The sequence below is a fragment of the Chaetodon auriga genome, chromosome 14 (genome assembly GCF_051107435.1).
Source record: "Chaetodon auriga isolate fChaAug3 chromosome 14, fChaAug3.hap1, whole genome shotgun sequence".
Taxonomy (NCBI): Eukaryota; Metazoa; Chordata; class Actinopteri; order Chaetodontiformes; family Chaetodontidae; genus Chaetodon; species Chaetodon auriga.
Genome location: NC_135087.1, coordinates 3249662 through 3270825, shown reverse-complemented (window position 1 = coordinate 3270825; position 21164 = coordinate 3249662). Strand labels below are relative to the sequence as shown.

Sequence of the window (21164 nt, the reverse complement as noted above, 5' to 3'; positions counted from 1 at the left end):
CTGTTGCCAGCGGTGAATACTGATCAGAGATCACTGTCACATCTACAGGACACACACACACACACACACACACACACACACACACACACACACACACACACACACACACACGCGTGCGCACACACAGGCACACGTCATCCATCTTCACTCGCACACACCTCCACTTCCACATGGTCGAACTGCTAATTTACACAGGTACTATGTGTCCTCCATGCTGATGGTCTGTGGCTCCGCGGGTCACGGCTGCAGCGCTGATTACCAGGCTGTCCGTCACACCTGAGCACGGACGCCCTGCCAGCACGACGCCGGGACGCTTCAGCTTTATGTTGTGATTATGACGTTCAATCAGAACTCTTTAAAAAAACGTGGATTTGATGCGGCTCGGTGGATGAATTGTCACTGTGCGACCCATGTGACGGCGGCATCGCAGGTTCGATTCCATCCCCTGCCTTCGTCTCCCTGCCCTCATTTCCTGTCTTCCTCTCAGCATCCACAAAATGTCCAAAAGAGACAAAAATGCAAAAAAAAAAAAAAAAAAAAATTGCGGATTTGGCGAGAGAGACCAGATTTACAATTATTCTAATTTCATTTTTCACCGCGTTGGATCTTTTCTACCTAAAATGGGTTTTTGAAAAACGATCTAATGGAGGAGTCGATGGACATTTCAAACATCTGAAATATTTTAAAAATATTCCCTAATTGCAGCTTCTCAAATGAAAGAATTTTCTGCGTTGTCCTGAATTGTCATTAAGTCACCTTGAGCTTCAGGAGACCGTGGAGGCCATTTTTCATAACTGTCTGACGTTTTATTGACTGAACAATTAACTGATCCATGAGGAAAAATCACCGGCTGATCGATCAATAATGACAATCACCAGCACGGCCTCAAACAACGACACATCTGAAACACAAAAATGCTTTTTTCCGTTATGTAATTTTAATTAAATAGAAATATTAAATAGTTTTTCTATGTGGCTGTATATGATGATCAGATCAGTGCTCCACTCTTATGCCTTCCATCAGACCAAACTAGTGACACATGAACAGCAAGAGCTGCAATTTACAAACTACAGTTTACTGTGATTAATCAATACAAATAACAGAATTCTGTGCAACAATGTGGTCAAATATGACTCTACTGAAAGTCTAGAAACTGTGAGGCCAAATTATCGTCCATGTTGGATTCTGGTGATAAATCACGGATAACGCTGAGGGGAAAGGAGCCGCTCGTCGTCGGTGACATGGTGTCACACGCTCCCCTGCTGCATTGAAACGACCTGCAGTCACGGGTTGTTGTCCATTCGGAGAGGCAAATGAAACACACCTCGGTGCTCGATCACTGCAGCATTACTACACTGTGTAATCGCACGGTGAAGCTCTGTGGTAATTTACAGCTCCATAAAGTGAACCCCGTCCCTCCTGACCCCCTCCCACAGCGCCAGCTGCTCCTTCACCTGTCAGCAGGTTGCCACTGATAATGACACGATCTGGAGGACTGCTCGCAATATGCTGCAATAAGGTTCGCTAATGCTCATCATAGATGACAGCGCCAACAACAACACTCTGTGTAATCTGTATGGGCAGCTTGGGCTCAACGTTGTGACGGACAGCATGTTCCTGTTATGCATGCTGAAAGGCGGTGCGCAGGAGAGCTCGCTCGGCTTCACCCAAACATCCGGAGAGCAGTAAAGTGAGTTTGGAAAGCAAGAAATCTAATCCTCTGGCAAAGTAATTGTTGAGTCACCGGCGGTGATCAATAACTCCATCACATTCCTGCAGAGACGTTTTCATCATTTTGTTCTGCTGGGCAGCCGAGCGTTAATATGCGCATTACAGCCAAGGTTAAAGCACATGATACAGACAGTTGAAAATGACTGTAATGTGAATGGGTGAGACATTTGATAAGACGTTACGGGATCAGACGTTTCAGACCCTTCTCACATCTCCAGCTCTCCTCTGATTGGTGACGAACCTCCTGAATACCTCTCCGCTCGCACAGCCAAATTGTTCTGCTGCAAGGATCAAACCTGCCCTCTAATCAGCACTAAGCAAATGAATGCAAATGACTCTTCAGAGGACGAGACACAGCAGTGTCCATCACGCCCTGAAATACACTCTGAGATGTAGTTAGTGTGCACAGCGCATGACGCTCACGCACAAACACACACACGCACGCACACACGCTTTTACACATCTCACGAGAGCACGACTGAACTCTGACAAACACAGATATATTCCCACACATGACGCCGCGCACAAAGGGTCGTCAGCCACATGAACACACTGCACACGCGCACGCTCAGATAATATTCCCGCACTTGTATTATCCCACACAACATCCTCATCACACTCACACTCACACACACACGCTGAGACGCAGTATCCCGCTCTGCCTTCCCAGACAAAATGAAAGTGAGGAGGCAGCCGCATCACACCTCCAAATGGGCTCCGGTCTCTCGGAGGACTTTCAGCGAGGGGAGAACTCGCTGCTCTCCTGTGGCTGTCACCAACACTAATCAGTCTGTCTTCCTCTATCACACACACACACACACACACGTGCACGTTTCAAACAGCCACACGCGCACACACAGGCGCTGATATGCGAGCGTGCACATCTTTTCTCTCTCAGTTTCTCTGCACAGAAGCAGACGAACGCAAACACGTACAGTACACACAGATACATGTGCACGTTCACACGCACACACACAACGCTCCTCGCGCCGAGTCGATCCCCCTCCATCTCCGTCTAGCGAGCACCCTCGCACGAGCCCCGCCAGTGCAACACATGAGAAAGTGCATTATGAGCCCGGGCTTTCTCTGCATTCCAGCTGTCCCTGCTCGACAGGTATACTGGTTTTTTCCTCTGGGTGGGTTTGCAATGCAAACACGTCTCGAGGTTCAGTTCCTCAACTGAAGAAATACCAAGCAGGAACCTCTCGTGCCGCATACCAGAAATAAACAAGGGAAAAAAAAAAAACAGTAAACGCATATGAGTGAAAAAAAAAACATCTGCATTTGTGAAGCACAACAGGCTTCAACAACCACACCTCCCCTGAAAAAAACTGATTTCTGTCACAACAAGAGCAGAACAAGTACACAGAGGCAGCAAAGAGAAAAAACACCGCGGCACAGCAGAACACATGCACACCCAAACATCTGTCGTCCGTCAGAGTGGAAGTGGAGGTGGGCTGCACATGTTTTTCACAGGGGGGTTCTCAGGTTTCACTAGGTAGGGAACCCCAAGGTTCTCCCAGTGAACGCCGTGTCGTGCTCAGCTGAGGAGCCGCTCTCAGAGCTTTGATCCACTTACCCGAAGGCACAAAATGAAGAACTTTGTTGGTCTCCATAGCTGAGCAAGTGGTGGCGAATGCACACTTCCTCTCTCTCCAACCGCCTCCCCCCCAAGTCAACCCATCATGGTTGTGTTATCCTGTGCTGATGAGTGAGATCACCTCTGCTCCCCTGCTCTGCTCTGTTTCTGACTGCCTCTCAGACACATGCAGTGACTCAGCCCCGCTCTGCCTGCCGATTCGCTGCCTCGCCGCTGGGTCCTAGTGCCTTCCGCCTTCCCCCTTCCCTCCACGATCCCGGCTCACCAGTCAGCAGCCTATGGCGGGCCGGCATGCAGCGAGGCGAGCCGCACGTCAAGACACACCTCCCCTACACACTTCTCTCAACACAGCAAAACCGACATGCAACATGGCATCTTGCTGTCAGCCACATCAGCTCACCTGGTCGCCATTTCTTTGTGCTAAACTGACCAAACTAGTTTCCCCATGATTGTGTGCTTATCTCTCTCCAGGATCTCACTCACATATGTCTGCACTTGTACACTCCGGCTACTGGCTTGTGTTTGGACAGCGTCAAACCACGAACGGATCCGTGCTAGAGCCAGAGCGTGACGTGTCTTAATGGGTCCATTTAAGAGGAGCTGCTTTGTCTTTGTCTGCAAAATATCGTGCATCATAATTCAATCAAGATAAATCTAATCCAATTCCGATTAACCTTTTCAGCCCAGCTCAAAAAGCCTGAAATCCCTCTTTCTTTATCTCTCTCTCATAAAAATACACAGATGTTGGTCTGTTGTTCAGACTTCGCTCTGATTCCAGCTTCTCAAATGCTCAGCTGCTTTTCTCAGTTTTATTTCATTTTCAGCTGTCATTTTTCACCACTTTAAGACATTTTTAGAAACAATTAGAGTTGATTAATGGAAAAAAAGGTGAGAGATACATCTCTAATTAAAACAGTTGTTAGTGGGGCCTTCTGGAGGACACGTCGAGCCTTGTTGCATGTCATACCTCTCTCTTGCCGCATGTTTCCTGAATGCTTCCGTACTCCCTGATCAAAACTGACTTATAGCTTTAGCTTGATGTGCAGGAACAAAGCAGAACAAAATAATTGAAGAGGAAGCCACAATCAGAGCTAATTTTAGCAAACGTACATGTTCTTAACTGACACCAAGGAGCGTAATTCATGGCAAAGAGCGCAAACGAGCCCATCATGCCCAGCTGAAGTGACAGGGACCCGGATCAGATTTGTCTTGACACCTCCGCATGCAGTTGCCAAATCTCCAGTCGTGCACGATGACAGGTAAGCTCAACCCTGTCCAAAAAAACAAGCGGCTGCTGAGAGCGTTCTGGTTTAATTGCAGTCACTGTGAACTCGCACGAGCCAGATGCACAAATCGAATCAACCGAGGAACACGAACTGCAAACGCGATCAGAATCTCACGTTTTATTTGAGACGCACAGAAGAAGAAGGTCTATAAAGTCGACCGCACACCCACCCAGTCGCTCCCGCCAGCAGAGGATAGCGCTGTGTGAGTGGTGAGCCGAGTTTTGTCTTGGTAGCAAAAGCACTAAATATCTGATCATCTATGAAGTGATGCCAAAAAGAGATACTTACCGTACCATCTAATACACGCAGGTATGCATTTTTAGCTTTCCTTTGAGCCCTATCAGGTAATCGAAAGATGAATTTAGCTTTAACTTGACATGAATGGTCATAACCCTGCAGAACAACAAGTCTTCTGATCATATGCGCTAACACCAAAGAGGCAATGTCACATGCTTTCACATCAGCTGACTCATGTTGGCTCGTGAAACAACAAACAATTTGTTTGCCTCCTAACTGCAACTCTTGAGCTCTGTCACAGTCTTCACTTCAGCGCGCAGCTGTTTTTAATTCTGGGGAAATCAGAAATGAAACCAATTTTAACACCTAAATCTGCTAATTATCAAGCCTAATCAGCTGCATGGATTTTTCATGTTGTGCAAGCCTAACACACCCTTTGACCCCTAACTTCACATCCAGCCAAACAATGGGCCGTAACTGATGGCTGCTGGCTAAAAATTGTGAGCAATACATTGTCGAAGGCCACCTTTGGAAGAAATTAGCTTTTACCAGACAGCGTGAGAGTAATGTTGTTAGCTTGCTGCCTGTAAAAAGTGCCCAACAGTGTTAGCTTTTGATAGCCGCAAGCTAGGCACATGGTCACTTGATGGCTGCAGGAGCTCAGGCTTTGCACCATTTGACAGACATTTCTGCAAGAACATCTCTCAAACCATCGCAACAGGAGGGCAAAGAGGGCTCAACCCAGCGAGCATAAGTTATGTGCCAGGACATCAGATAGTTTGAAACTGTGCGTGGTGATGGATTCGGCGAACTGGCACACGGCTTGATCTGCAAAACTGTTATCACACTGACAAAATATGCAGAGGATGTTCAATAAAAGATCATTCTGGAGCTGAGGATGAAGCCGACTGACAGCAGTGGAGCAGTTACTTTGGATTTATGAACAGATGATTACGGCAATATCTGTTATCTCTGTGTCGCTTTGCATTACATCAACGAGTATAATGCAGTGTAATGTCAGGCAATGCAGTGTTTAAAAGCTGCAGATGTGCTAACATCCAAAATAAAAATCACTGCTGTTAGGAGGTTGAATCTGCTATTTTTCCTCCATGAGGCGGCTGCTGCTGTAGGCTTGAATGAAAGGGGTTAGCATGAAGCTGGTGAGCTGCACAGAACTACGCTGCATAAACTTCTTCATTTTGGAGGAACATCTGTTAAATAACAACAAGAAAAACAGGCAAGCATGAGCAGCCATTTTTACCTGACACGCTCACTATTCAAGGAATGTACTGATGATCAAATAAGACTAAAACTAAACACTATGTACAGCTGTTCTGCCCAAGTGACCCACGTCAATTACTTAAATCATTCATTTGGTTACAGATGATTCATCAATAACGTGGCTTCAGGAAATTGCCTCAAATTTGCATTTTTATTTCAAAAATGTCTCAACTTCACAACATTTTGCCTTTTCATAGCTCATACTTTGACTTGAGCAGCTCTTTTTCATGCAATAATGAGCAGTTTGGATGAATGTTTAAATCTGCCAGACACACAGGCGACTGGATCAAAAAGTTAATTTCCCACCCTGATGTAAATGCTCTGTGAAAGGTCAGTCATTTGCATAAGCCAGCATATATAACATCACTGTGTGTGGTATGGCCAGTGGGTCTGCTTTGCATAAGAAGTGTTACACACTGTGAGGGCAAATGCATCACTCGGTGAGCCAGGGCGCATTCTCCCCGGAGGATAATTCAAGTGTTCTCACCCACCGCGAACCTGCAGCCCAGGTGACACGATGGGTGCGCTCGAGCTTAACACCAAACAGCGTGGCTACATTACAACCTATGTCTGGGTAAATGCCAGTAAGTTGACAACCTGGAGAAAAACATGGCCGTGCTGTCTGTCACCTATAGGTGCTTGAAATGATGCGTTGAAGCCTTGAGGTTGGATTTACACTTGTTTCCTTCTTTGTCACTTACAGGGGGGCCAGACAAGTCAAATCTTATTAACATGATAACTGAGGTCAACAGACTGGAAATGGAGAAAATCTAAATGCAAACTCCAGAAACCAAGAAAGCTGGACTTGCTTTTAAATTTCCCTTAAAATGATACTGTTCCTTCCTAATTTCCGTCAGCCGTTCATGCACATGCACGTGTTCGTGCCCACCGACCGTGCAGTTGGTGAACAGTGAACTCAACATTTCCATTTGAACGTTGTTGAGTTTATAACACTGGATGGTGAAGGCTTGAGCTGCAATACTCTACCTCTGATTGGCTTACTGTGATATTCTTACCCTCACCCAAACCAATCCCACTCCTCATGCCTACACCTCATCAACCGAACCAACAAAGGCAACGAGTACCAGCCAATCAGAGGCAGAGTTTGGCAGGGAATGACTTAAGTTTTATGAACAAATCAGTGCAGATTCCAACAGACGAAATCTCATATTTTTACGAAACGTGACTTAAAAAACAAGGCCGAACATCAACAACAGATTTGAAGCGACAAATTGAGTCTTGGGATTGAATCCTGCCAGAAGCATCTATACTGCGTACTGTATGTGTCTCTCTGTCTCAGCACTCCTGCTGCTTCGATAAAAAGCCACAAAAAGATAAAGTAAGGGTTTATATGTGATAGGGCGCGACACTCATAAGGACAACGGGGGGGCTGCACATAAAAGGTTCATCCTGCGTTCAGGAGACTGAGGTAAGTCATCTTTCATCAGTAAAGCAGGCCTCAATGAAACTTAAAGAGAACAAGCTGAGTTTCGTGTAGACCGAACTAATCAATCATCAATCACAACATGGCAACACATTAAACAAGATTAACCACAAGAAGATAAAATACAGCAAAGAGCAGACATTGAAAAGGTACAAATATTCCTCCAGGTTCTCACCTGGGAAGTTCTTGGTACTTTAAGACACCTTGATGAGCTCTAACCTAAGATGGACCACGTACCTGTGGCGCACACCTTTTCTAAACAACAGTCGGAGCTTAACCCCGTGACTCCACCGACCGTCTCCGTTTGCTTCGTCCTCCACTCTGCAGCAAACCTACCAGGTGCGTCTTGCCTGCCTTGCTCAGATTTTGCTGATTTGTTCATTTTCCCTGGATGTTTGCACCACTGCGGTGGGTGAGTAGGCTTTGTAGTTTAATGTTTTTTGTCTGTTTTTATTGTGTTTATTGTTGATGTACGATCAGGAGTCTGCACAGGGTGTTTTATTTTGAAAATCTACCAGATTCTCTACACCGTCCCTGTGTCTGACTTCCTGTCTCGCTCGATCTACTCTGTGCAAATTGCTGCTTCATCCCTCAAAAATAGACTCAGCGGGTATTCTCCGTGTAGCAGAGCGGGGAGCCGCCTCTGGGGTGCATCTGAAACGCTGAAGCTACACGCCCGGCGGAATTGCATGCATTCTCTATAATGGCGGCGATCAGCTCCGTCATACGCCTTGTGGACGGAGCGTGGACTTCACGCGCCCGGTGGAATTTAGGGGTAAAGCTGAGAGTCTCCTGGTTTCACAGCGAGTCCCACAGTGCAAATAAAGCGCAGGCTGGAGTAAAGAGGACTGAATGATTCATGCTGTACATTATTTTTATATTATCATTATATATTTATTTCCTTCCTCCTTTATTGATTTAATCGAAACAGACACACAAAAATATATATATGAAACACAGCTGCAACTATTTTCATTCACTGGCTGGTTATTTTCTCAATCAATCGTTTGATCTATAAAACAACAGAAAACAGTAAAAAAAGAAAATCACAGCAAGCTACAGCCCAAGCAACGCAATCTGATGTTTTGTTTTGTTTGACCAACAGTCCAAAACCCAAACATATTTAACTTATTATGAGGTAAGAGAGGCAGCAAGTTCGAACATTTGAGAGCCTGGAACCATCGAATCTTTGGTATTTGTGCTTGAAAAATTACTTATGTGATTAATCAATTCGCAAAATAGCTGCAGGTATTTGTCGTCTATCTACATTAGACATCGTTTCATGGATACGGGTTAGCTTTAGCTAACGTTAAGTACATAACGCTGCGACAGCGGTAAGGTAACCTTTCACACATCTTAAACAAGTCGAGTTCTTATTGTTGTGCACATAAATCAGTCGGCTTTTTTCAGCCTCCTCCTCCCAGGCTCCGTAATTGTCCTCAGCAGTCTATGTCAAATTAAAAAACAACTGAAAGAACCGCAAGTTGCCATTTTGCCGGCTATTCTAATACGCAGCATGCAGCCATATTGTGCGTGAGCCTGAGGTAATTATGTGATTTCACTGATTTGTAGTCCAGTATTGTGCAGGGCCGTGCTGCTGCAGCGTACAGTATGTGGTGTCCTTTTGTCCTTGTGCCAGATGTCAGGATGTGGTGCGCAACCCATTTGGATGCCGACATGCCTCTGCGCCAGACTTTTCACTGGGTGGTTTAACAGCCTGCCGACCCTGTTTGGAGAAGCCGTGGGGCTCCTTAGGTAGCTGCAGTTGTGTAGTATTAATGGTAATACAGCATAGCAAGTAATGATGCACAAACAGCAACAGCTCTTGCCTCAATGAGTCATCAATCAGTGAGGGAATCCTGCTCGCTCCTTTTGACTGGGAACAACCTTCATTAGCAGCCGACTGTGTGTGTGTGTGTGTGTGTGTGTGTGTACTGTATGTGTGTGTGTGTGTGTGTTTTAAGTACACCCTGGTGTCTGCATGTGTGGGCGTCTATCTTGTCTTTCTGTCTGTGTGTAGGCGCCTGTTTTGTCTCTCTGTTTGTGTGTGTGTCTATAAGCTTGTGTGCCAGTCAGTTCTTGTGTACATGTGTGTACACGTGTGTGTGTGTGTGTGTGTGTGTGTGTGTGTGTGTGTGTGTGCGCATGCATTAGGAAAAGTCTTTTTTTTTTTTTTCTCCTTCAGCATCGTCTTTGTTGTTGTTGTTGTTTATGCTGTACTCTGGCACAGGAAGAGAGAGAGAGGCACAGTGATAATCATAATAACGCTGAGGAATAGAGGAGCAAAGGGAGATGAAGGAAAACGGAGGAGGAGGACGAAGATGATGAAGAGGAGGAAGAGAAGGAGGATGAGGGGAGCAGCTGGTTCTAGTTACTCTGCTGCCCCCACACATCACTGCAGGAGCTATCAGAATATAGCCTCCCGCAATTCCCTCTGTATGAGTATGGGTGTGTGTGTGTGTGTGTGTGTGTGTGTGTGTGTGTGTGTGTGTGTGGAGCAGCGTTCAGCATGGAGCTGTAAGTATTGCCAAGGGGATGAGGGCATATTTCAGGTCACAAACTAGCTACAGATTTAATTTGGAGAAGAACAACTTGATTATGTTCTCTCAGGCAAAAACGACTCAGGAAATGTAACTGAGATGACACAGGTGAACACACACACACGCACACACACACACACACACACACACACACACACACACACACACACACATCAGCACAGCCACACACGACTCAACATACGTGCATGTGGGGTATTGAAGCAGCCTATTTGATTATATTAACACATATTACCATATGACACCCAGGTGTGAACCAAAATTCATACACCAGTCCACCTGTCTGACATTAGCTTTAGAGGCTCTGCGGTCCCGTGTGTCTAAACGCCGCCGTCCAAACACGGGTACAGGTACGCTCGTGTCATGATAGCACGATTCGTCACATTCTTCCATCGCTGGCAAGAAAAAACAAGCGATAAAATGCTTCATTGACACATGAGGAGGAGATAAGATTCAAGGTCAACTTGATGCCACGAGGTATTTTTGTCCCAGGGGGAAAGTGAATGAGGAGCGTTTGTTTTTATATCTCTGCAGCACATATGGGCGGTCATGCTCCTGTCGCTCGTGCTCATGTGGCTGTCCATGTTTCCTGCGGACATCAAATCGACTGCACGACTGGGATTGATTGAAAATTCTAATATTAATAATTGTGCTGTTACGCAAAACGGGATAAAGTTTTAGCATTTTTCTTTTTAAGCGGGCGGGGTTTAGGCTGCAGGTAGCACGGCCGTGTGACATCACACCTGGGAGGTGGTGGCTCTGGTTTTGGGACACGCCATGAAGATGCCAAAAGCAACACGTCAAGGACAAAACGGTGTCTCGCATACCAGCATGAACTGCATGTATACAGATTTTAAAGTGAACGCCCACATCCAAGAGCGGGCTGGTCGAGCGGACCGACGGAGCTGAGATCTCGCCACGAACGGCAGGAACCACTCACACCTCTCAGATATGAGCGCTAGCATCCACTCAGGGAAGTTTAGGTAAGTTTTCACATTGAATGCAGCACACAGGGAGACACACTGGGTTACAGACCTGCTAGCCTTAGCTTTATCCTTGATTAGCATACTAGCATGACACGAAACATCGTACGAAAAATTTACTTGAAATTCAATGAAATGAATGGTTTTCCATTTTTCCACATCTGACAAATCTCTTCACAAAACAAAACTATCAGTCTGAACATGGAGTTTGATCAGGAGCTCAGTTTGATGGTGACCATTCGGTGTTTCTAATACACGGATTTTAACGAATTTCTCATAGTTCGTCGTCACCCTAAATTTGCTTTGACAGCACAATCATTTACTACAAAAAAAGCAGCAGAATTTTGGAAGGTAAAGCCATTTTCTTTCAGCGGCTGTTGGATTTGATCTGAACCTCATGAAGAATTACCTTAGAGGATGTTCCGACCTTTTAGGGAAAATACTACACTGTGAATTTCAACACGGTGATACGCTCTCAATGTCACACCGCGGGCACAACCCGGCTGCTTCAGCACACTGAGACAACAGGAAACATGCTCACACAGCAGCTCATTTCTACAAACAATTGGGTCCAACACAGAATCATTACTGGTGACTTCCCATCAGCCTGCTTTGAGCCGCAGCGAAGCACAAATCAACCCGACAGACAGACAACACAACCATCTTAACGCTACAATGCCGGAAAAACACTCCTGCTAAGCTGTTCGCGTGGCTCGTGAAAATGAGAAATGTCTCTACCCCAGCCTCGCAAACTGTTGGCTTGGCAACGCACAGAGGTGACCGTAAACAGGCGAGAGGCCGTGTGTCCAAACTGCAGTAGAAACACAGATGGAGAAGCATGTTCTGAAGGCATGTACACGTCTGAAAGCTGATTCACGTCTGCATATCCTGCCTCATCATCCTCAACAAAAAAAGAAAGACAGAGGAGAATTTCAGGATTATTATTTAACTCTTCCTATGCTGCATCCACCTTCTGTGGGCTCGACCCGATATACGTGTCTGCAAACATGGATATGTTGAAACTTCACTTGTGTTGTTTACATTCACATTTTACCTTTCTTTTCAACTTCACGTTGTGACAGTGCAGCGGTTAAAGTCTGGTTAGACTCAGGCACAAGAACCACTTGGTTAGGGTTAAGAAAAGATCACGTTTTGGGGTAAAATACCCGGTTTCATCGCCACAATCACAGCCGGAAAACGTCCAGACGTCTCGTTAAAATGTTTTTGTAGCCACAAACACGGCTTGAACAGTGGTCTTCTGCTTGGTGGTTGGACAGTGGTCTTCAGCTTGGCGGGTGGACAGTGGTCTTCAGCTTAGTGGTTGGACAGTGGTCTTCTGCTTGGTGGTTGGACAGTGGTCTTCTGCTTGGCGGGTGGACAGTGGTCTTCAGCTTGGCGGGTGGACAGTGGTCTTCTGCTTGGCGGGTGGACAGTGGTCTTCAGCTTAGTGGTTGGACAGTGGTCTTCTGCTTGGCGGGTGGACAGTGGTCTTCTGCTTAGTGGTTGGACAGTGGTCTTCTGCTTGGCGGGTGGACAGTGGTCTTCTGCTTGGCGGTTGGACAGTGGTCTTCAGCTTGGCGGGTGGACAGTGGTCTTCTGCTTAGTGGTTGGACAGTGGTCTTCTGCTTGGTGGTTGGACAGTGGTCTTCTGCTTGGTGGTTGGACAGTGGTCTTCTGCTTGGCGGTTGGACAGTGGTCTTCAGCTTGGCGGTCGTCCCCTCCTCCTCCTGATCAGAAAAGCTCAGCTCATATAAACATAATGATCTGATCGACGTCACTCTGGTGTAGAAACACTGATATGAATCATATCAAACATGTCAATTTAATAATAATAATATCCACGGTTTGCAGAAACGTCAAACACCAACACTGTATTCTGGCGGGTGGGCTGATAGGCTGTTCGTCGTGGTTAACTTCTTGTTTGCCATCAAAATGACGGATGCCAGGGCGGCCTTGAGTTTGACAGAATCAATCCTCACGTGTGTCCAGTAACAACCACGTGCCCGGGCGAGACGCCACACGGTAAATCCCACCTGCTCACTTAGAGTAAGCTGTCCTGGAAACCTGCATCACATAACTGCCTGAGACGGAAAATGAGAATTCCAGTGCAGCGAGCGCAGCGGGGACGTTTCAGCCCACACCTAAATGGGGAAGGCTGACTGAGCGCGCTCATTTTTCACAGCGCTCATTCATTCACATGCAAAAAGCTACCCCCATGCAACAGTCCTGCTTGCTCAAGGGCATGTTACTGGTTCACTTTCTCAGATTCGAAACAGCAACTGTCTGGTCACAAACACGCATCTCAACCCTCTCAGCTCCGACTGCCCCCATCGGTATATCTGACAATGTCCAAATAAGAACGAGATAAGGATGGACTTAATTATTCCCCAAGGGGAAACAAAGTGGGCAGCACAGAAAAAGGAAATGATGAATAAAAAATGGCATTATGGGATGAATGTCTCTTTGATGCGACTGTGAGGTTTCTCTCTAATTGCTCGAGTTGGATCACTGGTCGGGCTGATACACAGCCTCCAGATGTGCAGACGTGATCAATAAGTCCAGTCCAGTGCAGACAAAGCGCAGTAAGTCTGAGGCTCTGGAGGTTTACATAAATACTTATGCATCAGGATGTGAGCAACCCACAAACAGCAATGCAAATGAGGACCAAATCAAGCCGGTGACTAAGGATTTCTAAGCATAAGATATTGAACATCATCACAAGCACAGTCGACGGGATGAACTGTGCTGTCCAGAGAGACAGAGACACATACACACTGCCCTCTGCTGGAGGCTGCAGAGGCTCAGAGCAGCTTCATGACTGTAGCTTTGTCAAAATCTGTCCACAATGAGTGGAAGTCTTCGGTCTCCATCTATGTTTACGCAGTCAAAGGCTACTGTTCCTACTGCTTACAGAAACAGTGCGCGCCTCGACGAGGCTCGTCTCATCTCGGATTGGTCAGATCCAGAAATGCGCCGACTGCGTGTAGAAGCAGCACTGAAGACAGCAGCCGTGTCCTGTGACCCCCGGCTTCCCCTGCGTGTTTCCCCTCTTCAGAGTGACCCCCCCCCCCACACACACACACACAGCCACCACTCCACAGGAAATGTTTGTTGTCTCTACATTTCCAAAAGCCCTGATGGGGAAGCAATGCTGACACAGACACTTTTAACTTTCAAGTGAAACGGTCACATCAGCAACATGCACCATCCTGCCTCCGCCGCCCTCGCCGTAAATCACTCGCTCTTACAAGAGGGCCTGACCAAAATACTACACGAGCACCTCATGGCTGTGACCTGCTCGGTCAGCATTATTCAATTTATACTTAGAAGAGTGATCTTAAGGCAAAATATTTGTCAAAAACTGCACTTATTGAGTTGATTTTGAACAGAATTCTGTAATAAACACTGTGGCCATTTATTAGTCGTAGAGAAGGTTATATTTCACTCTCTCGTTAACACTATATCATAATTATTGTAGATTAATAGTCATGGTAAGTCCAATAATTTTGCTACTCTATCTGATGAGTGGTTAAGGAATTAATTTAGAAATCTCTACCCATCTCTTCTGGAGAAAATTATAATTTCCTGATGTTCATCATTCAGGATCCAGTCTGCAGAAGTGTTTCATTTTATCAGCCGGGGACACGGGCTCCTACTTTGTGCTATTAATATATTTGCAAGAGTGCATGTCACTATTATCAAAATAGATTAAGCTGCCTCATTTTGAAAAGAAGCCCTTCCCTCTGCTTGTAGAGACTGCTTCTGAAAAAAAAAAAAAAAAGTCACTCTGCAGCAAGCTTTAAAATTCTGTGCAGCGACAGAGCGCATTAAAAACGCTGCAATAAACTGCAAAGGGCACCTTGTTGTATTGTGCTCCGAGCAGGAAGACAGCAAAGACACAGTTAGTGGACAAACACTGGGTGGGATTTCCTCTCCTCCTAACTGGCTCCTGCCTTGCATTGTCCGTTTTCAGATGCTGGCCGAGTGCCGCTTGCCGAGCAGAATAACAAAACGCGTCTGTCATGAAACCACACATGAACAAACCCAACGCACGCTCCCACTCGCACGCTGAAACTGGGCCCCAATGATTCATCAGCGTGCCAGTATTCTAAATCAATACCCGTCGATCAGTTATTATCATAGCCTCTTATCCTCTGGGGTGCTGCGGGGGGGGGCTGAGGCTGGCCCAGCTGACACTGGATGAGAGGTGGGTTACACCTGGACAGGTCATCAGTTCATCACGGGGCAGACACACGGGGACGCCACACCCACAGGCAATTTAGACTCGCCAATTAACCTCACCAGCACGTCTTTGGACAGCGGGAGGAAGCCGGAGCACCTGGAGGAAACCCACGCAGAAACGGGGAGAACGTGTGAACTCGGCCGGCCGGCGGGTTCGAACCCAGAACCTTCTCGCTGTGAGGCGACAGTGCTAAACTAAATCCTCGTATTTGTGAAGCCGGAAGCAGCAAATATTTGGCTGAAGACTGACATGGACACGACGCTTTTTAACTAAAATCAGCCTGATTTAAACCTCCATGTCTGAGGGTCTTTTCACCTGTAAATATCCAACTCAATGCTTCCTGGGTCAACGTGACAATGGCTCAATGTGTCCCATCAGCTGTGTGTTTCCTCTGTATGTTATCAGTCCAACAACGTGCGCTGTGTGAGCTGACATAGCAGCACGTCAACCAATACTAATACTCGCACTGCATTGTGGGAATCAGCTGCTCTGATTCTGAACATTTACTGGCTTGAAAGAACAATTTTAGATCATTTCACTGAGCACTGGTTCTTATGGTATGCTCAGGATACTAACAACTATGTCAAGTTTGAATCTGCCAGCAAACAAACAGTAATCAAAGCTGCGTGAATGTGAATGATATCAAATGACTATTTAATGTAAAACTGTACTGAACCCAGCGAGTTAATGACTCGAGTAACTAATGATAATTAATACTAATAACTCCACAGCTATGTGCAGAGGCTCCACCATCTGCGACGTGTCTCTGCTCCGTCCTCCACGCGGCTGCAGCAGCACCATTTCAGAAGAAGAGCGTTTCGCCTCGTTTTGTTGACTTGTTGATTTTCCTTGATGTTTGTGCTTCTACCATCATGTTTATTGGTGATGTACGACTGGAAGTCTGCACAGGGTGTTTTATTTTGAAAATTCACTGGATCCTCTACACCGTTGCTGTGTCTGACTTCCTGTTTGGCTCCATCTGCTCTGTGCAGATTCTCCACGGAGCAGAACGGAGAGACGGAACGCGCCCAACATCGTCTAGAACGACAGCGATCGGCTCCGTTGGACGTGTCGTGGACAGAGTGCAGACGTTAGTCGCACATCGACTGCGCGGTTGAGTCACACTGCTCATTCGTCCCTAATTTAAAACTGTGCTAGCACGAAAGTTGACTGTCTAGTAAACTACAGAACCAAATCTTTTCTCAGCTGTTGGTGGAGACCAAAACAGGGTTAAAAGGAGACTGAATCCTGGACCTGCAGTCATCAGGTGACTCTTCTCTGATTTGTCTGCAGCTGAACTGAAGCGCTTCATTATTCTGGAGAAGCGCTCAGACAAACAAGGCTAAAGCTAAACATGGCTCCAGCTTCTGATTTGAGACATTTTGAAGATTTTATATATCAATTACTTCAAGTACTTCTCTTCCTCTCGGACCATTTTCCATGACATCGACATCCTTTGCATCTTCACACACTGTGTTTTCGTCAGCTCAGACCAGTTTAACCACAGACGCGATGAGGTATTTATTTAACTTGGTGAATTAAGTGGGACTGTGGGAGCCGGACGCTAAGTGAGTCGCTGATTGATTAATGTCCTCACCAGGAGCTACTCGGTTCTGCTGCAGTCCCGCCAGACAGCAGTTAATGAATGACACTTAACAAACAATTAACACCGTGAACCACATTCCCACGTGTCCATGAACACACCACCGGCACCGTTATTTAAGACAGACAGAGGAGGCAGAGGAGGTGCGCTGAACTCCTGCTTTATATCAAACGCAGTATTAAATTCTGAGTACTTTGAAGATCCTTCAGTTCGCTACTGGCTAATGTCCAATTTAGATTTTTGGGACAGATAAATACTTTCGGATAGAAAATACTTTATTCCAGGGTGCACTTTGTGAAACTTGATTATCTCAGATTGGAAAACCCAAAAAGAGTAAATGTTCAAAATGCCTGGTTTAAGAGCTCGGCTACGCTGCAGCACACTGGGTCAAACTGTCCATTCGTTAAAAGAAATAATTAAATACTGACTGCATGGCTGCAGCTAATGAACATTTTAAAGATCAGTTCATTTGCTGATGATTTTCTTGATTAACAGACGAACTGTTTGGTCAATAAAACCTCAGAAAGTAGTGAAAAATGTCCCAAATCTCACTATTTTCCACTGCCTAAGATGATGTCTTTAAATTAAAGTCGATCAGTATCAGGGCTGATCCACGCATGTTTTAAGTTGTACAGTAAAGCGTTCCATGCACTTGCTATATAAGCTCAGGGGTTAAACCATCAAGCGTGGTTGAACTCGCGGACAGCTACTGTGCCAAAGCGCCAAAGCTTTCAAGGTGGAACTCACACTTATGTTATGTTTGCACGTGCGAAGACGTGCTGTATTACAGCAGAGAGACAATAATTCAACAGTTTGTTTGATACTGCAGGCTGCGCCCGCCCAGAGAAAGTCATGAATTCACTCACTTCACTGGTGGCGGGTGCGTGGTGTGGCACTCGTGTGCATTTGTCAAATCAGATGTCTTTGTGCACTCTGAGGTTGTATCATCATCACCGCCGTCACACTCGCTTTGTCTTACACGATCTTCATGACGTTAAAGATGCAAATATTTCCCCCTTTTTTTAATTTTCCCGCATCTAGAAGTCAGAGCATCTGCACACCAGGTGCAACAGCAGAGCGACAAACAACGGAAAGTGAACGTGATGTTCAGGCTATGTTGTAATATCTGTCAAACTGAAACCATTACGAGTCCCCACGCTTTGATCTGTACCCTGTTTTTTCTTCACGTGTACTGCACAGTACTAAGAGGGTCAAGGGTCTTCTCTCCCGAGTAGGTCAACATGTCGAACACAGTGTTAACAACGTCAGAGATAGAAGCCGGGCTCCCACCGGATCAAAACGACATGTATGCACTCTGAAGTCCGTAAGGAGCTCAGGATGAAAGTGCCAGCCAAATGGCATAAAAAAAAAAAAAAAAAAAGAGGTAATCCTGGTTAAGACAGTTACACAATACACAGTGGATGATGTGTAAAAAAAAAGTGCTTGTTCAAGGTCACAGGAACATGGATTTTTTTCAGACAGGGCTTTGAACTTTGCAAGGATTCAGGACGATAAAGCCTCTGTTTTACAAGCAATTAAGCGTGTGAGACAAAGCAAAGGACGGTTTACAGGCTAATCGTGTGTCTCTGTGAAGTGTCCCAAATACAAGCACCTCGACTTCATTTTCATGAAGAAAAACTTACTGCGTGTCGACAGAACGAAGAAAAAAAAACTCCTTCTGACTCTTTTATATATCAAATATCATTTTCTATGGCGTCTACGAGACCTCAGTTATATTTACGTTTAGCTCATTTGCTCGGGAAATAATTTGAGTCATTAATTGCTTATGAAAACTGCTGCTGATCACTTCTCTGGTGAGCCAGTAATTGATTAAGTGACAAATCATTTCCCCACTGATTTCTACCCTGCGTGCTTATTAGATTACTCCACATTAAACTTATAATAAGATGTCACAGAATCAGTTGGTCAGCCACATAATCAATGCATTGTATTTTATAGATTTACAGATAAACATATTGATAGATGTCCTTTTTTTAACTCTATCTTCCTTTCGGTCACCTCATCTGTAACTCTGGTCACTGTTTTTGTGTGAATCTCAGTATATATTTTTAGAGGCTTTTCGCTGCAGACGCGAGGCTGCACACGCTGGCAAACGGCGGAAAACAAGCTGCCACATTTCACTGTTTGTCCGACTTAAAGCTGCTTGTTGACATGTGTTTTGGCACCGTGTCACTGTTTACTGTGCCTGTGTGTTCAACGTGTCCTCGATCCCTGTAAGAGTTCTGCTGGATTCCTCACGTCCCCCGACGCCGCATGGCGGATCTGTGAAGATGTCGATGCTCTTAAGATGCATGTGAACTGACTGTGGGCTGTAAAGACCTTTTCTCTCTCTTATCAGAGCATGTTTTTAGCTTTTTGAGCGCTCATTGTCTGACACACTGCAGCACATTCTCTCCTGCAACAAGCTGGATTCTCAGTTTGCAGCTTTCCTGCAGCACTTTGTGCCAAATGACTGTAACAACTGAGAAAAATGAAAGTCTGCTAATCAAGTGGAACTTCATGGAGGCTGTTTGTCATGGATGAAGTCCCGTTTCCACACAGCCAATTTCTCCTCCTCTGCTGCAGTTTGTGTTTAATTAAAGGACTCTCTCTCTCTCTCTCTCTCTCTCTGTCCTTACCTCCCTCTCTTCCTCACACACACACACACACACACACACACACACACACACACACACACACAGGATGCAGTTTGGCTAACTTACCTGTCATTAGCTTTGACAGTTAGCTCTACAGTAGTTTTACAACACTGAATTTTTCGACAGAGTTTAAGGAAAAAATACATTTCTCACTATAACAACACACATTCCGTGCGTGAAAAGAGGAGTTGGGGGACTAAAAGGCGTCTTACCTCTGGTAAACCGGTTCACCGACACCCCCGTCACCTCTCCATCGTCTTTGACAGTTTTCATAACGTCCCCGCTTCCCCGCAAAGCGTCGAGATGATCTTCTCCCGCCGCCTTTTCCTTGTTGGTCCGGACGAGTGGAAACGCAGGTGTTCACTTCCTTTTCTTTACATTTGATAAAAAAGTACCGTAAGTATCACTCAGTAATCAACTGCCATCGCCAGGTGCTGATGACAGCACGCGCCCGCCAGAGTGCCTGAGCCAGCGACCCCGCCCACCGCGCGCGGCACGCACGAGACCGCCGCAAAGAGTCAGGGTGGCAGGTACAGGGCTCGCGCTGCCCGGAGCTTAATGATGGGCAGCTGCGGTCCCAATACAAATACATGAGAAACATAAGAAAAGGTCTGAATCTGCTGAGAATGTAAACGAAATAAAGAAAATAATGAATGAAACTTCATGTTTTCTGCTGCTAAAGTTTTTTTTAATCATGTTTGCACACCTGGCACACCTGGGAAAACAGACCTTTTCCAGCCTGTGTCACTGTTTTGTTATTTAATCAGAGAGTCAGTTGGTTCAGTATTTATATGAGAAAACTTTACGGAAAATTGTTCATGCTAATGTTTTAAATATAAAAAAATAAATAAATTAAAAAAAATCAGAAAGTTGTTTGACAAAAAAAAAAAAAGATCAGAGAAAGTCTGATAAATTAAGAAGTTTAACAATCCAGTTTGAGAACAACCGCTGCAGAGGCAACATGCAATGTAAGAGTAATACATATATTCAATATAAAGTATTAAATTCTGGTATCTGTATGAAGCTTGTACTGCGAGCAGCCGCCTGCAGCTTCTGTGGTGTTATCACAGCAGGGTGTGTTTACCATCGGTGTTTTTTAGAATATCTAAATTACAATGCACAAACCCATTCATTATTCAGTTTTATTTTTAGAGGCAAGCTGTCCAGATCCTGCTGTTTTTTAGCCACATTCGCCAGCTGTTAAAAGGGGGGAGAACCGCTATCAGCTGAGTTCTGGGAGTTCTCGGCTGTTAATTATTTCATGCCGAGCACCCTCAGGTAGATGTGCTTTGTACAGCACACCTTCAGAACGCTGCAAAGGGCTCTATCCCAGGCACTATAGAGCTCATGTGAAATCTTATAAGGCTTTTATTTGTGTCTGTAGGTGGGAGTCAAAGCTTTGATCGTGCCTCATGCTGCAACTTTCTCGTTCTGTCTTACCTTTGCTGTAAAAACTGAGCTTAGACATCTTTGTTTTAATGGACTCAAATCGTAGCGTTAGCTGCTGCATCGCCTCAGCACCGCCACAGTAATGACAAAAT

The 21164-nt window shown here is 45.6% G+C and overlaps 1 protein-coding gene across 5 annotated transcripts in view; it reads right to left on the bottom strand.

Moving 5' to 3' along the window:
- slc4a11 (solute carrier family 4 member 11) overlaps positions 1-20002 on the bottom strand; it is a 94926-nt gene extending 74924 nt beyond the window's left edge. For 2 of the 5 annotated variants that reach the window (XM_076748456.1, XM_076748458.1), the window contains exon 1: positions 19836-20002. In XM_076748456.1, the coding sequence (XP_076604571.1) occupies positions 19836-19896 (61 nt within the window). In that variant the 5' untranslated portion in view covers positions 19897-20002. Of the gene's footprint in view, positions 1-3310; positions 3485-19835 lie in introns of those variants that run through there. The other 3 variants (XM_076748460.1, XM_076748457.1, XM_076748459.1) reach the window with 3 other exon arrangements.
- Positions 20003-21164: the final 1162 nt, after the last annotated feature.